The 18,355-nt window shown below is 35.5% G+C and overlaps 1 protein-coding gene across 2 annotated transcripts; it reads left to right on the top strand.

Annotated features, from left to right (window-relative positions):
• The first annotated feature begins 8,945 nt into the window (after window positions 1–8,945).
• LOC104102754 (uncharacterized) lies at window positions 8,946–17,713 on the top strand. 2 transcript variants are annotated; one of them, XR_001970547.3, is made up of 5 exons: window positions 8,952–9,224; window positions 9,932–10,064; window positions 10,173–10,287; window positions 16,896–17,155; window positions 17,651–17,713. XR_001970547.3 is itself a non-coding variant. In XM_009610570.4 (4 exons), exons 1-4 carry the CDS (start codon window positions 9,079–9,081, stop codon window positions 16,976–16,978), a joined length of 477 nt encoding a protein of 158 aa, XP_009608865.1. In that variant the 5' UTR covers window positions 8,946–9,078; the 3' UTR covers window positions 16,979–17,682. The 2 variants fall into 2 exon arrangements, 1 of the variants encoding a protein (XP_009608865.1); XM_009610570.4 differs by having other exon boundaries at window positions 8,946–9,224; window positions 16,896–17,682.
• The last annotated feature ends 642 nt before the right edge of the window (window positions 17,714–18,355 follow it).

The raw sequence follows: 18,355 nt of genomic DNA, 5'->3' as shown, positions 1-18,355 counted from the left end.
TCACTTTACAAATAATATACAAAATAGACTGTAACTATATAATTTATATATAATATTTTATTCCTATACAAAAAATAAAAAAATAAATTGTCGCTATACCAAACATATACAAAATATATGTCACTATACAAAAAATATACAAAAAAGACTATCACTATACAAAAAATATACAAAATAGGACTTGTATATTTATACAAAAAATAATATACAAAATAGACTGTAACTATATAATTTATATATAATATTTTATTCATATACAAAAAATAAAAAAATAAACTGTCGTTATACAAAACATATACAAAATAGATGTCACTATACAAAAAATATACAAAAAAGACTGTCACTATATAAAAAAATATACAAAATAGAACTTGTATATTTATACAAAAAAAAAAATAGATCGTCACTACTGTATATACAATTTACATACAATAGACTGTGACTATACAAAAAATATACAGAATATATATCACTATACAACAACAACAACAACAACCCAGTAAAATCCCACTAATGGGGTTTGGGGAGGGTAGTGTGTACGCAGGCCTTACCCCTACCCCGAAGGAGTAGAGAGGCTATTTCTGAAAGACCCTCGGCTAAAAAATAAAAAATAAAAAGACAAAAGGACAAAAAAGGAGACAATATAAGTATCACAACAACAATCATATGATAAAAATAAATACCATGAAATCCAGAAGAAGGATGCAAAGCAAAGGGAGACAATATTAGTAAATATTAGTATCACCACAACAATCATAAGAACAATAGGAACACCATGAAATCTAGAAGAAAGATGCAAAGAAAAAGCGATAGCTAGTAAATAGGACATGCACTGAAAAGCGAAATAGTAAGCCACAACATTGCCACTAGCTATCTTAGACAAAAACCTTACATGGCTAGTCCCACAATGGTATGAATTAAGGCACGACTCAAGTACCTCCTAACCTACAACCCTAATACTCGACTTCCACATCTTCCTAGCTAGTGTCATGTCCTTGGAATTCTGGAGTCTCGACATATCCTGCCTGATCACCTCTCCCCAATACTTCTTAGGCTGCCCTCTACCTCTTCTCGTGCCCTCCACAACCAGCTGCTCACACCTCCGTACCGGAGCATCTAGGCTTCTCCTCTGAACATATCCGAATCATCTAAGCCTCGCTATACAAAAAATATACAAAAAAAGATGTCACTATATAAAAAATATACAAAATAGATGTCCCTATACAAAACATATACAAAAGGACTGTTACTATACAAAATTATACAAAATAGATTGTCGTTATACAATTTATATACAGTTTAGCTGCCCTTTAGCTGCCCCCCAAACTTCATTCATAAAACTTCCTATAACAACTTAGCAACACCAGCTAAATTTGCAAAACTTGTCGAAATAAATTATCTGTATAAATTACAAAACTAAAACTGTAGAAAAGTCAAAACTACACAAAATATGAAACTTACATAATTTCACTATTAACTGAAAACAAACAAGTTGCAATTAAAAGTAATATTCAACATTAGCATTTCAAACATATTGTTCAAAAACATCCCAAACAAAAAGCATAAAACGTGATATAAGTATGCAACTGTATCCAATCATAAGACAATATCATAACCAAACTACTTCATCTTAAAACTACATGTGAATTTTCTGCTAAACTATCCCAAACTACTTTTTCTTGCCCTTCAACTTGCCTTTTTTCTTGATATCCTTCAAAGTCTCGTCATCACCAACGACACGCGTCTTGCCCTTTTTCTTGTTATCTTTCAAAGCCTTGTCATCAACAACGGAATGCGACTTGACCTTTTTCTTGTTATCCTTCAAATCCTTATCATCAACAACGGAATGCGACTTGCCCTTTTTCTTGTTATCCTTGTTGGCCAGATCCTTCAATCTACCAGTAGACTCGTCATCACTAAGTGCATGTGCTCTTGTTTCTTTACTCCATAATCCCATAGCAATATACCATATTGGTTTCGTATCCCATCAATATCAATAGCTTCAGGAATACTGCTGCCTTGAATGATGTACTTAGCAAATGCAGCAACATAAATGCCACAGTCACTACATACAAGGTCGCACATAAACGAATAAGTTAGTATAATATCCAAATAGGAATTCATGTACAAAAAAATGAATAATAATCAGAAATATTCAATAATAATTTACTTGTTATCTTGCGTTGGCAACCCATCAATGACATGAATCTCAAAAGGATCAATGGTGGGGATTCCCATAGGATTCTCCTTTGTGTCCCAAAAACCGATACGATGAAGGAAATATGGGAGCAACACTGAGTATGGCTCAATTGATCTCCGAACTGCACTATTCTGCCGCGCGCCACTCATGGAATCGTATATATAAATGTGCAGATCTTTGAATGACAGTCTCGTCAATATCCAGTGCCACTTATCAGACAGATTTATAGGGAAAAGGACTTCATCAACAGTACACCAAGGAACATTACATCTTAAAAAATACCCAAGTATATACTCAACAATTGGATCTATTTCAGTAATCAAATTTATGTCTCTCTTTTTCTCCAAAAACTTCTTGTACAAATTCGAAATCAAGCAGTTAAACTAACAGTCGGTAGTTGTGAATCTTACTGGAACATCAACATCGTACTTTCCTTTCTTTCTCAAATAGTAAAAAATAACATCAATATGCTGAAATATGAAGAATAAACACACATTGTCAGAAAATTACAGTATGAGAAAACTAAAATGTATATTTTATGTATAAACCCGATTATACATTTTTTACAGAAGATACTGCAAATATACATAAAAAGATATACTTCCAAGTTGATACTGTGTTTTCTATTGCCATTATTGTTCTAGTCCTTTCTTCCACCTACTATCCAAGGGTTACCGAGTCCCATTTCTCATTTTATTACAGATATAATCTATATATAATTACAACATGGATAAAAGAAAAAGAAATGACACTTATGTTTAACGACCCGACTTGTCATTTTAAGAATTTACGCCCCGTTTAGTGACTTAAGGTCTCGAGCAGCTTCACAATATGTATTATGACCCGTGGGTATGGTCGAGTTTGATTTACTAAAGATTCGGAATTAAATTAAAAGAATAATCCTTAATTTGAAGCTTAAATCGAAAGAGTTGACCGGAGAGTTGACTTCTGAGCAAACGACTACGGAATAAAAATTTTATGATGTCAATAGCTCCGTATGGTGATTTTGGACTTAGGAGCGTGTCTGAAAAATATTTTGGAGGTCTGTAGTGGAATTAAGCTTGAAATGCCGAAAAATTTAATTTTTGGGAAGTTTAATCGGGGGTTGACTTTTTGATATCGAGGTCGGAATCTGATTCTGGAAATTTGAATAGGTTCGTTATATCATTTATGACTTATGTGAAAAATTTGAAGTCATTCCGGATTGATTTGATGTGTTTCGGCACAAGTTATAGAATTTGAAAGTTCAAAGTTTATGGATTTTTATTTGAAGTGCGATTCATCGTTTTGATGTTGTTCGATGCGATTTGAGACCTCAAGCAAGTTCGTAATGTGTTATGGGACTGGTTGGTATGATTGGTTGAGGTCCCGGGGGCCTCGGGTGTGTTTCGGGGTGGTTTCGGATCATTTGGAGCTGTTTTGGAACTGCTGATTATGGTGTTTAATTTCCTTCTTCGCGAACGCGAAAAAAGTCCCGCGTTCGCGAAGAAGAAATTTTGGGAGTACTGGATTTGACCTTCGCGAACGCGAAGGAGTGGACGTGAATGCGAGGCAAGGTCTGGTCAAGCTTACGTGAACGCGACGCAGAGGTCGCGAACGCGAAGAAGGAAGGGGAGCCGGGACCTTGAGCCATTAACCCTTCGCGAACGCGAAGCATGGACTGCGAACGCGAAGAAGGAGGGCAGTTGGCTACCGTGAACGTGAGAGATCAAACGCGAACGCGATGATGTGCATGGTCAGGCCTTCGCAAACGTGACACTGGTCACGCGAACGCGAAGAAGAAAAGCCTGGGCAGTGAGTTTAAGTTCAGAAAATGGGACTTCGTCCCATTTTCCATTTTTGATGGATTGGAGCTCGGGATGAGACAATTTTTGGAAGAGTTTCAAAAGAAACAACGGGGTAAGTGTTCTTGGCTCAATATTGGTTAAATTACCCGAATCCATGATTGTTTTTAATATTTAATCGGTGAATTAAGTTGGAAAAAATTGTGAAAACCCTTTTGATTCAATTTGAGATTTGGAGGTCGAGTTTTTATCGGAATTGAATGAAATTGGTATGGTTGAACTCGTATCGGAATGGGCGTTCATATTTTGTAACTTTTGTCGGGTTCCGAGACGTGAGCCCCACGGGCGATTTTTGGGTTAAATTTCGGATTTTTGTAGGAAATTTGTATTTTCATATGGAATTTATTCCTACAATTTGTATTGATTGAATCTAATTAATTATGACTAGATTCGAGCTGATTGAGCGCAGTTTGAGGTAAGTATCTTGCCTAACCTTCTGTGGGGGAACTACTCCTTAGGATTTGAGTCATCTATGTTGATTGTAGTCTGTGTACGCGAGGTGGCGAGTGCGTGCTCAGACTTATTTGTGGAAAGTTGGCCTTTTAGGGTTCTTATGTCCTTATATTCACCGTGTATGATGTTGTTCTTGATACGCTTGAATTCATATTTGCTAGTTTCACCTTTACATGCTTTGATTAGAGATAATTGCTTTAGAATTCACTCTTCTTGCCTATTTGACCCTTATTCGACGTAACCAAAGATTTTACCTCTTCTATCATCGTGCTATATTTTTCATATCTGCTTATCTTTAATTGAAATCATTATTTTCTCATCCTATAACTGTTTAGTCTTGATTGGAGTTATGATTATCTTCCGTTGCATATCCTGACTTGAATTGTAGAATATTCCTCGTAATTGCTCAACTTCAAAAGGAGTTTAGATAACCTATATCTTAGTTGACTTGCCATTATTTGTAACTATTTGACTCGTGTTGGCTTCTTATCGTTGACTTGAATATTGTGTAATCGTTGCTATATTTTGTTTTGTTTTCCCTTGTTAAGTTGTTCTCCTTGTGCCTAGCATTCTTCACTGTGGTAATTACTTGTGAATGAGTTCTACCGTTCTTGTGATTTAAGTTCTTGAGTTGATTTGCTCGTCGTACCTTGCATCTTTGTCATTGTTGCTTTTGTACTTGTTGTAGTGATGTACGAGATTTCTGTCGTGTTATAGTTGTTATCTCTATTGTTTGCGCTGCATATTTAAATTGGGACTACAGACGTATTTCGGGAGATTCCCCAGCACTGCATAATTAAATTGGACTACAGATGTATATCGGGAGATTCCCCAGCACTGCATATTTAAATTGGGACTACGGACGTATTCCGGGAGATCCCCCTGTCTTGCATATTTATTTTGGGACTACGGACGTATTTCGGGAGATCCCCCAGCACTGCATATTTAAATTGGGACTACGCACGTATTCCGGGAGATCCCCTGTCTTGCATATTTACTTTGGGACTACAGACGTATTCCGGGAGATCCCCCAGCACTGCATATTTAAATTGGGACTACTGACGTATTTCAGGAGATCCCCCTGTCTTGCATATTTAATTCGGGACTACGGGACGGTATCCCGGTAGATTCCCTCAGCATTGCATATTCCCGAAATTGAAGAATTGAGGAAAGAAATTCTTACCTCTTTGAAGCCCTAGCAAGATCTTTGTGAAATCTTCAAACCTTGAACAAGAATTGATGGATAAATGACTAAGTCATTGATGGATAAATGACTAAGTATTCACTTTCTCTCTCTAAAATGCTCTCACCTCTCTCTAAAATATCATATGAAACCCTTCAAAATGACCCCCAATAGTATTTTATAAGAATGGGTTCGGGTTTATAAAACCAGAAAAATGAAGCTCCGGAACAGGTTCTGCGGTCGCATATGCGACCGCATAATGGTTATGCGGACCGCATATCGGTCGCATAATCGGTGTCCAATACTGGCAAATATTTGCATGTGTATGCGGTCACTATGCGGCCCGCATACCTGTTCTGCGGTCGTATAGTGACCGCAAAACAGTTATGCTGTCCCATAGTCGACCGCAGATTTCATCCAAACTGGCCCTCTTCTGCCTCACTTCTACGACCATTATGCAGCCCGCAAAGTGATTATGCGGTTGCATAATGGACCGCAGAAACGTATTTTTTTCGCCCAAAATTTTTTTTATTTCCCGGTGCATTGTTCAACCCAAAAAGTCCGAGCCGCAAATTTCTACAACCTTTGTACTAATTGATCTACCTCGATACCACAAAACTTTAATTTCCTTAGCAAAAATTCTCTGGGTCACTACACATACGTCAATATCTGGTCAACCTTTTCAATTAAATTTCCAACATAAAAATTCATTCTTCTAAGCTAACTCCAAAATACCTTAAAAATCAAATCCGACTCACACAAGTCATAATACCTCGTAGAAAGTTATTCAAGACTTTAAATAATTGAAAGGAGCGTGAATGCTCAAAACGACCGGTCGGGTCGTTACATATCAAGGGTCATGTCTTCAGTAAGCTGAAGTCGTACCATGTTCTGCATGATCACTTCTCCCAATACTTCTTGGGCTGCCCTCTACCTCTTCCCATACCTACTAAAGCCAACCGTTCACACCTCATTACTATGGCATCTATGCTTCTCCATTTTGAAGTTTGTTTAACTTCTAACAATGTTCATATAACAAAGACCTAATATATATGATCTGAATCCAAAGATTATATTCTAGACCATTAGAGATTTTTAGTTTGAAAGCCGCTAAACTCGGATATGAGATTTGAGTTTAATTTCGAAATGAGTGTTGTTAGGTTTACTTGGAAACATTATTTGGTGTTTTTACAATCGATTGAAAACATCAAGAGGAGCTCAAAACATAAACTTGAAGCGATTTGAAGAAGATTTAAGCTAGATTTGAGTTAAAATTCATATGAGGCGCAAGGAAGAAGACGAAATCAGTTTTTTGTATAATATTGTATAATAGTATATATATGTGTGTATAAATATATCTTATACGATATTATACACTTTTATACACCTATATACATAATGTGTCTATCTTTTATAAAAGTATAATTCTCATTTAAAATCAATCCTAATCTCCATTAAATAATTTCAAATTTTGTAAACAACCTTCTTAGACTATTTCTAACAAGCTTAAACAACACCCACTCCAAATTTCTCACAAAATTAAATTCAAATTTTAAATCCACTTATTTAAGTTTGTTCATTAATGGTGGATTACCTTATAAATCTAATTTTCACCACCCAAATAGATTTGGTTTGTTGAACTAACATGTGGGTCACAATTACTGATTCTAAGATTGGGTTAGAAGCTTGAGCTTTAAAAAAATAGCTATTTCGAGAATCTATTTGGAGTTGAATGTCGAATCTTGGTCTATAATTTTTGGGCTATAACTTTGCAAAGTTATATATAGCCTACCTAATTGCAATGTATGTGTGTGGACTGTACTTATGTGCAATTCTCTCTTATATAAACCCTTCCAACTTTCTTATTTAAATTTATGTCAAGCTAACTTTATACAAAGTTATACCTTCGTTATAGTTAGAGTAATTACCCTAAAAACCGCCTAAACTATCACATTGTTTTCAATTTTCTATCTATACTATCGCCTGCCCCAAAAATCCTCTTGAACTATATCCTCCTTCGTATTAAAAACCTCCACTGCTTATGTGGCGTATTGTGTATAATAACTTGTGAAAAAACGCGTGAAGACTAGAAAAAGCCATCAAAATGACCCACATGACAATGTTTAATGGCTAATTAGCCCTTATTTTTTTTAAATTTATGTACTTTTTAATTTTCTTTATATTTCATCTTCATTCCTCATTTTTTCACCTTTCTTCTTCATTCTTTCACCCTTCTTCTCCATTTTTTCACCTTTCTTCTCTATTTTTTCACCTTTCTCCTCAATTTCTCCATCTGGTTCCATATGAAATTCTCCCTCTCTTGTTATTGAATTTTTTTTCAAGCTTTTGAAAAATATTTGCAGAAGAACAAGATATATGAGAAACATTGGAGGTTTCATATTTCAAGGGAGATAACCCACATAGAAATCCTATTATATATTTTAAAAAGTACACTCGCATGTTCCCTTCGTGCAACTTCTATCCTCAGGGGGAAATGAGTGGATGAAGTTGGTGACTGTAATTTGTTTCGGTAGGCTGTGAAAGACTTGGAACTGACAGGGAACACCAACGGTAAGAGAGATCAAATGGCAAACAACAGTGACACGATTTTATACTAAATAACCCAAATTGGATACTTTGCAGAAAGAAGACAATCATTGTCTAGATGGAAATAACCCAATAATCCAAATAAAGGGTTATTGGGGAAAAATGAAAATCACAACGAAGCTTAACGGAGAAAATCGCTAGTGAGAGAAAAAACAGCCATTATCGGAAGATAGGAAAGAGAAGGGGATCTTTCTAGATGCTAATTACCTTAGACCTCTTATATGTTTTAATTGGGTGAATAACATTTATCCATTTAGTAAATATGAATTAATATTTAAAATACGCAATTAAGTTAGTATTTTGATTAGGCTAATTAAATATCCATATGGAGTGCCACCTGGCATATTTCTTACAAATTTACGAGCGTGTTACACACTATTAAAAATGCGCCGAAGGGTTTTAATATGAAGGAGGATATAGTTCAGGGGAGTTTTGGGGATATATTATAGTTTAGGTAGAAAACTGGCAAAAAGATAATAATTTAGATGGGTTTTAGGGTATTTACTTTTAAAATGTAGTTAATTAAAATCAATTTTGACTTTGATTTATGACTAATTGAATTAGTTTTTTAGTGCAAATGTGCAAAAGGTTACGTTTGTACAAAGTAATTCCGGGCTGGGTTTTGGTATTTAAATTTACAACTTAACATAAATAAGACCAGCTGCTCATAAATGTTGTCTTGCGCTTTTTCCATCTCTTTCACTTGCCCGTGGTTTCCTTTGGCAGAATTGGCGAGCGTTCTCCATACTCAGCTTTAATTTGTCACATAGTAGTATATATAAATTCTCTCAATGTCGACGGAGGAGGAAAACGCCATAGAGGCGGCAGCAGCTGCCCGAAGGGAGAGGCTCAGAGCCCTCAGAGCCGCTCAAGAACTTCTCCAAACCCCCGACGATGCTGCTGATAATAACAACACTAACGAGGACGACGATGAAAAGTAAGTAGTAGTACCATTAACTGTATTCCTCGTATAGGGGTTCTTTTTCTAGGTTCAATTAACAGTTCGTGTCGCCATTCAATTAACAGTTGTGACACTGCTATCTTGTTCAATTTTTCTGAATGTATGTTTTCTGTAAAAGACAAATCCATCAGTATTGGAATGAAATAGACCTGAATAGAGCGGAATGGAGAGGGTTCAAGTACCTCCTTCCGCTCTTAGCTTCGTGTTTAGTGGTTAACAACTGGAGTGCATTACTCACTTTAGAGATAGGGGCGAGCAGCAAGCATCCCCTTCCCTTTATAGGATTCTAGACCTATCTAACTAACAAGATAAAAGGGAGCAAGCCAATACTTACCCTAACAAGTTGATGGCTTTTTATCAGTCATTGCACGCAGTGGCGGAGCCAGAAATCCTAACAAGAGGATTCAAAAAAATTAAAAAATGCAAAAAGGCTATACCTAGAAGCTTCCCTTTATGTTAAGGGGATTCAGCAGTTTATGTGTACAAAAAAAAGATTAATTTTACCCTTCTTGCATAGTGTAATTTTGGATAGAAGTGGATTCAATTGAACGTCCTTCCTTTACCTTCAGCTTCAACACTATTTGGCGCTAGCTCTAATAGGAAAAGAGAATTGAGATTACTAATAAATGACTCAGACTGGTTTGGGATGAGACATAATATTGATTGATTGATATATATTTCAGTGATGTCCAAATGAAGTTCCGAAATTACCTGCCACATGATAAGCAGCTTCAAGAAGGCAAAGTGGCTCCGCCAGTACTCCCAAAGTTTGAGGACCCTATTGCTACCCTACCTCCCGTCGAAGAGAAGAAAGAGGTGCTTCAGTGATTGCACTATTTCTTTCCTTTTGTTGTTTTCTTCATGGCTTTCACATTCATATTAGTTGAAGGTTACATGTTGTGCTTTTATTTGGTCAAATTTCAGGATCCATTTCTGAATATTGCTCCCAAAAAGCCTAATTGGGACCTGCGCCGGGATGTGCAGAAGAAACTTGACAAGCTTGAGAAACGCACCATGAAGGCACTCTCTCAACTTATGGGTACGTTATTTCCGTTTTCTGTTTAATAGGTCGAATATAAATTAAAATAAATTCAGCTAAATAATCAAAAGTAAGCTAAAGCGACAATTACTATCATTTCATAATCAAGATCTACATATGTAATTTTGTTTTCTCTAGATTTTTTTTGTGATGGTGTTTCATTATAATTGTACCACAACTCAAATTGTAGGGCCGTGATCGGCATCCATTGTGGTGACTCACATAGCTTGTAATTATGTAATTTATGTTTTCCCTGATTTTCTTAATTTGTGTTTCATTATAATTGCGTCACGCCCAAACTGGAATGCCGTGACTGTCACTCAATGGCTTGCCCACCAAGTTGGTCCAGGCACCATCGTTAACAATATAATAGTGCATTTACAAAGCTTTAAGATGGGCAACTATCTTGGGAAAATTAGTTTAGTAACTTTATAAGTAGCTATATGTATGGAGTTCGTAGCGCTATAATCAAGTTACTGTTATTTAAAAAATATCTGTAACTGTGTCCTTAAAGTTACTATCAGTAAAACTAAACGCTTTGTCTAAGTATAGTGATTTTATAAGTCATCTGACCTGTGCATGTTTGGTTCACATATCTTTGAAGATCTAGAATCATGTAGTTTATTGATAGTAAGAAAATTACCCAAATTATGTTTGTACAACTTGGTTATGAAATGATAGTCAACTGTCTTTTTAGCTTGCTTTTAATTATTTGAATTATCTACAACTTGTTATGAAAATTATAGTTGAATACATTACTACTCAATATGCTGTGTTAAATATCTACTTCTGATTTCAGCAATCAATTAGAAACTTTTTGATCAAGCAATCAGTTACAAAAGAAATTACTAACTGATTGCTTGAACAGGAAAAGTTGCTAATTGATTGCAGAAATAACAACTGGAGTTACTAGGTTTATCCTTAATTTTATGAATAGTATCCTAAATCCAGGAAGTTAGTAACTTTGGATACTTACGTCTTATTATCCAACTAGATGTCTACTTGTACGGGATTCTATTCTCGACTCCCAACTTCACGAGTTTTCATTCTGACATCTCAACATGTTCAGAAGCACTATCTTAAATGCCTCAGCCAGTTTATGTGCGGGGCGCGTTCGTCAGTCGAGTACCATGGCTAATCACGTCAGACTGAATCCACCAATGGATGAAATCCATGGCTTGATTTGCTTCCCTGGCGCAGTCGATAATGGTCCCTGCTTTCATGGTCATCATCCATTTAGAAAGTCACTCCTCACGCCCTCTATTATCTTCCATTTCTAGCATAACCCAGCAGCATCCATCTCTCCTTTTTTTCTGCTCCGCTCCTCACCTCTCTAATCCTCCCTATTACTGTAGCTTTCTTCTTAGCTAGTTTTTTTGCTGCAGCTTCAACCAGTAGAGCTCCATTAGCAACAATCCGTCCATCTGCATTAACAACCATAGATTTCTTCTGGTTCTTAGCTGCTGCCTCTTCATTAGCCAACAATAACACACAAAATCTCCTTGTTATCCGGGAAGATACCCAAGGAAACAGCTTTGCCTCGACCACACGAACAGTTACCAGACTCTTAATATTACCAAGTGCCTTGTGTTTCTCCTTGTGCTCCCATATTCTTCTATTCAAATGCCCCAGGATCTGCGTCACCTCTGTTCTGCATTTGAATAACGCGTCTTGAATCCATCACACCATTGCACTTCCCTCAACCATCATTGTTCCTCCCTCAACCACTGTGGCTGCTCTTCCCTTAATCATCGCAACTCCTCCTGTGCAGCGAACCACCAGCAGAAGACTACGACGAGAAGCAAAGGTGAGGTACTGAAAGCTAGGTTGGGTGTGTAGAGAGAAGAATGAAGTCTGAGTTCGGAACAAAAGGGATTTAGGTGTGCGTTGTGGAGATGTGTGCTGAAGTGAAAATAATCTGGCAATTTACTCGCAGATCTTAGCACCACCGCTCAACAATGGAGGAATGGAGAGAATTAGATATGAAAGGATGGACTTTTTGCTCTTTGTACCTTTTTTTTCTCAGTTTCACGCTCTTTAGCTCATGTTTACCCTGCACTATGTCCAATTCAGCCATATAATTGCCACATAAGCTCGATCAATAGTCAGGCGTCTAAAATAAGTAGATTTGTACATGTTCAAGTGTATGGACGAGAGCCCGTAGAGTTGGGGGCCGGGAATAGAAATTCGTTCAAGTGTCAATTTGTCTATTAAGTCTAGTTATATCTTTAATTTTTATTCTCTTAACTTAATATTTTGTGAAACTTTAATGCTTGATTTTATATATTTTTGACGATTGTGATTAGCTTTTGAGACAAAACACCCCACACCTAAAATTAAAGTTACTAAATTTATTGACTAATAACTTAAACTATAAAGTTACTTTAATTCTGTAACAATAGGAATTTCTCATGGATAATTCCTAGGTTACTTCCACATAATTTTAGATTCTTCTTAAGATATCTTTCATACAAATAAGCTTCATAATTAAGTTTGAATTTTCAACAAAATAGCAGTCAAATGGATAAAGAAACTTAAGTTACTGTAATTCTGTACCAGTAGGAATTTCTCATGGATAATTCCTAGGTTACTTATAATTTTAGATTCTTCTTGAGATATCTTTCAGACAAATAAGCTTTCATACTTAAGTTTAGATCTTCAACAAAATTGCAGTCAAATGGACAGCTATTTTTGGGCAGCTACTTTAGTAACTTTAGAATTAAAATTTCTACTAGTTTCTTGGCACGTGTGTTGCACGTGTATCCCATGTCAATCAGTACAAACTATTTAAAATGGCATAAACATTGTTAAACACATGAGTGTAAAGGTTAAAATAGGTTTAAAGGAGAAAAATACAAGCTCAAATGTGATTAATAGCATAATCAAAATGCTTCAATGTTATTAAACCATTCAAAGATGTCACTTCAGGGAATTATGATTTAAGATATTATTAAAAGGAAATGATTCAAGAAATTAAAAAAAGAAAAGAAAGAAGATAAAGTAGAATTAAACGCATGAAAACTTATTAGCAGTTTTGTTAGAATACCAAAAAAAAAAAAAAGACAGAGAGAGCACATCCGATACCTTAATTGAGGCGCAAAGAAAGTGTAAAAAAGAAAAACATAAGACACCTCTATAATAGTACAAACTTAGAAACAGTAAGGAAGTTTAGCCTGCCCTTTAGATTTGGTTACCCTGATATGACTCCCATGCTATGTCATTCCCTATTTTTTTGAAGAGCCTTACTCGGACCTCCACTCAGATGAGCACATTATGTTTCTTAAACCTTCATCCTACAACATTATGATAGCTCTTTAACCAAGATTTATTGACACTAAGCATCAGACTTAAGTTAACAATTTCTGTTCCATGAAATCATATTGATTGATTAACAGTAAAACTATGTCTTCTTACAAATAATATTTGCATTCGTGGAATTTCGATTTTAAAATATGCTACATATTTGTGCTAAAAGATACATATAACGAATAGTCTCTATGCACATGTTTACATGAATGTAGATGTTAATTTCTTGAGAATTTTAAAGTAAAATTTATATATATACAATTATACAAAATTGTAGTATGACTGTAATGCTTAAACTTTTTGAAATATTGTCACAGAAAATATTATCTGACTCACATAAAAGTAAAATAGAGTTCTCTCGTCACAATTTGTTTATCGTAGTTTGACCAAACCTGATAAAGAAAGACTAAAGAGACATAAATTAAATATGGATAGAGTACCAAAATGATTCTATCATACGACAGGAAAATAAGAATTCAAGACTTATATAAACTGTAAATATATAGATATGTCCGTTTTTAGATGAACAAAAAAGTAAAAAGAAAAATGGAGACAAAAGATTATCACTCTTAAACATATCAATACTATGCCTTGGCAATCTAATTTGCTCGGACTTGGGTACAGATGTCCTATACAAGTGCGGATCTAGAGGTCAGATCCTTCACGATACAAATTTTAAGATTCAGGGGTATGGATCCAGGTACGGATACGGGTACTGGTATGGGGATTCAGCTAAAAATAATTCAAATATTTAAAAATAGAGTTTTAAGAATGTCTAGATTATGAGACATTATGTGAAAAACTTACAAGGTATTCCGAGAAGGAGAACGAGAGGAGAATCCGATAGGGAGATGAAACGAAAAGGACTGACATAGAAATTTCTATATACAAGGTATTCCATTTTCTTAAATATCACTCTAGCTTTTGTTTTGTTTTCAAAAATCATTCTATCTGTTCCGAAATTTTTTCGTTGATTTTGGTCGAAGTACCCAGAATCGGTTGATAAGATCCGGCACGGATCCCACACCCACACCCATGTCGTGTTGCGGCACCGAAAAATGAAGAGTCCGAGCAACTTAGTTGGCAGTATATGATACTATTGAAGAATTATTGTATGTAAAGGGTAGATACCATGAATATCTGAAATAGCTTGATAAAAATTGACGATTTCTGAGTTTTTGGATATTCAAACAAAATTTCTTCTCGCCAAATATGACAATAAATTGCCAAATGCCTCATAAATCATTTGTTACTTATATATAGCTACCCCAAAAAAAATAAAATCAAGGGCAATATCATAATACTAAACAATTGTAGGAAATGTGTTTTAGCCATAATTTGCATAAACAAGAATATACAGTTTTATGGATTCTCATAGAAAGTAATAAAAGGAGAATGAACTTACTTGAATCGACACTCGCAGAGTAGTTTTATGTGTTGCAGGAGGTGAACATATAGGCCTAACTAAAATTCACAATATTTTTTGAAGAAAGTAGGATATTCCAATTGATTTCCAAGTTCACTTATATAAGCTGATGTTTGATAAGAAAATCTAATTGAATGTCTGGCAGTTTTCTTTAACGGATGAGATAAATCATTAGCAATTTACCGGTATATCTTCCGGGTTTCTTCGGCAGATGAGCTGATACATTAAGATGATTTGTAATGGTTTTTTCAACTGTGATTGCTATATTCATTACCCTTTGAAAGGTTGGAATTTTGACCGTAAAATAAATGAAATGCTCAAGCTTACATACACCATTTCCAGAGAAGCCCAAAGGCGTTACTGAAAGCTGACCATTTCAATGGGTTCCACATTTGTATTTTTCTAATTTAAATTATTTTATCTTCATTAGAATATACATTTGCGTTTTTGTACACAATTATGGTTGGAATAGTATTTGAATTTAAGGGCAAAATTATCATTCAGGGTTTGATGGATAAATTTGTAAAACAACTTTCGGCTTAGAGTTTTAGAGTGTTCACACTTTTAGTATAGTATGATAATCTCTTTGGATAGAGTGCCGGGATTATGATACTATACCTGATATAACTTTTGGGATTACTTTTATCCAGTGTTTGGTTATGGGTGTTAGCTAATACCGGTATAGATTATATAATAATCCCAGGATAACTTTGTTCACAAACCAAACAACCCCTAAAATACTAACTAATGTTCATAAGGTTTATTAAATAGCATATTAGGCACAAAGTTGCTAATGTATGTTACATCACAGTAACTGTAAACATATTAAATGGTGGCTTATACTTTTTTTTTCAAAAAGGTTTAAATGGTAGCTTATACAGTTGCTATAATGTGCCTTAAGTGAGCAAGTTCCAAGGATCCTGTGACTTTGGAAGGGATTGACAAACAAAAGAATAACTTGAGAAAGTAGTTTAGTCTGGGAGAACGCAATACTAGTACATTTGCAATGAGAGCATGAGGTAAACAAATTTTAAGAATGTTACGCTATCTCTATTTTGGAATGTTATTGATGCACTTAACCTTCTCAATCTTTCGAGTATAAGTGCTTTGTTTGGTGGATGGAGAGCAAAAATATCTAATGGTTACATTTGTGAAACTATGATATGGTCAAAATAAGCAATTCGAGCGGCCTTTAATAACTATTATTACAAATGGCAGAACTTTACACCCATTGATAAGGTGTGATCAGAGCAACACCATAAATATTTACGTGCAGCTAGATATATTTTGAACTAGTGGTTTTTAAGCAAGTGGAGAAATTTGAGAAACTCTTGAAACTATCATTGAGTTAGTCCGTGATCTTAATGAACAAGATAATCATATTATATGAGTTGGTAAAGATAAGCATGGGGTCATACTTTTCTGAATACCCATGGCATTAGGCAAAGAACAAGAGATACCCTTGATCTGTTAGCAGTAGCATGTCTCGGTCTGTTAGATAGCAGCATGGTGCGGTCTGTTAGACAGCAAGCTGATAACATAACTCTGAACCCACTATAATCAAGATAGGCCGTGTTTGTATGGGTTGTGGATATCCTAGGATCAAGCTGATAAAGCAGCCTGAACATAGTGGTTATGAGATATGCTCTTCATGTGTGATCTAGATGAATGACTTTTTTGGGCATAAATGGGGGTATGCTTTTCTTAGGAATCTAACTTTGATTGACTAGAGTGTCTTGTCTTATGTGGGATTTTCTACCTAGTATTGAAGCATATTACCTTATGGAAATCTATTGATTTTGCCTTGCTGTATTGTTTGACATGTTAGTCTTGCTCTAGCTGCTTCTGAAACTTAATTTACATTTACTTTTTGCAGAGGAAGAAGAAAAGAAGAGGAAAATGGCTGAAGAGGATGCCGGAAATGGTGGAGATGATATGGATGTGCTGGTGCACCAGTAATTCAAAACATCGACAGAGCGACAAATGTGGCATTTTCGTGATGGATAAGGCTGCATGAATATTAGCCTTTGTTGCATATAAGCATTTGCCGGTTCTAGCACTAGGCAAAGCATATATGCTTATGTGAACTCTGAAATATTAGTCAGTGTTGTAAAGATGATGAAGACAGATCTATATGTCTGCTTGTTATTAAAGCCGAAGTAGTTGGTATCATTTATTATGTAACTCTATGCAGTTAATTTTTTTTTTTTAATACTAATTTCATCATTGTGGTGAGAAGTTAGGCATGACCTCAACCTGTGTATTAATATTAAGAGGATGAAAATACACGAGGGATTGACACACCAAGTCTCATCAACCTCTGAACCAAAGTTGAGAGGCACACTAACAAAAAGCTACCCCAAAAAAAAAAAAAGAACAAGTTCCTTCAAGTACAGTTTTGGGGATGGTATATCGTCCTATCTAGTTGATATGTACCAAGTAGCAAAAGAAACTATACATCAAAAAGCTTCCTCTTGGTTCTTATTCTGAAATTGATCAATTATTCTCTTTCTGTCTTCAGAGAAGCTCTCACCTCCCTTGGTAGAATGTTAGTTTCCATGAAGATTTTATATGTAAGCAAGTTGGTCAGATGTACTGTTAGCTTCCCTAAAACAGCGTGAGAAACTAAAGTTGCCTTCTTGTTTCAGTTCTAAGATTTGTTCAAGTAAATGAGCAATCTGCCAAGGTACCCCAGTTTCAATGTTTATTGCATTAATTAGGATTAAGGAGTCAGACTCAACTTGAATCTCCTTGTATCCATTTTCTATGCACCACTGCAGTCCCACGGAAATAGATTACCCTAAGCCATATTGTTGGTGCAGTTATCAAAGAAAATGGAGAAGGACATAATAACATCATCATTCTGAATTCTGAGGCACCCTCCTCCACCTGCCAGGCTTGGATTTCCTTTGCTGCATCCATAAGAGTTAAGCTTTAGTTGTCCATTTAACTGGGATGACCTTTAGCTGGGGTTTGCATCTTTACACTGTCTGAGAACGAGTGTTTCCACTCAGAAAATTTAGACAAGGAAGGGAAGTATATATCTCACGACCCAATCACCAAGGTCGTGATAGCACCTAATGCGCCGTTTATGTGACCCAATACTTACAATTACTCATAACAAGATAATATCTAAGTGTCATAGATAGAAACCGGCAGAAACAAATCTGACCCAAACAAAACATGTCTAAACAACCCTGATACTAGTGTCACAACGTCATGAGCATCTATAACTAGAATACATCATAGTCTCAAAATACAAAAGTTACTATCTGGAATTAGAAACAATAAAGAGGGCAGAGGGGAACTCCATAAGCCGCAAAACCAAATGTAGCA

The sequence above is a fragment of the Nicotiana tomentosiformis genome, chromosome 6, assembly GCF_000390325.3.
Source record: "Nicotiana tomentosiformis chromosome 6, ASM39032v3, whole genome shotgun sequence".
Lineage (NCBI taxonomy): Eukaryota > Viridiplantae > Streptophyta > Magnoliopsida > Solanales > Solanaceae > Nicotiana > Nicotiana tomentosiformis.
This window is presented reverse-complemented; position numbering and strand designations above follow the sequence as displayed.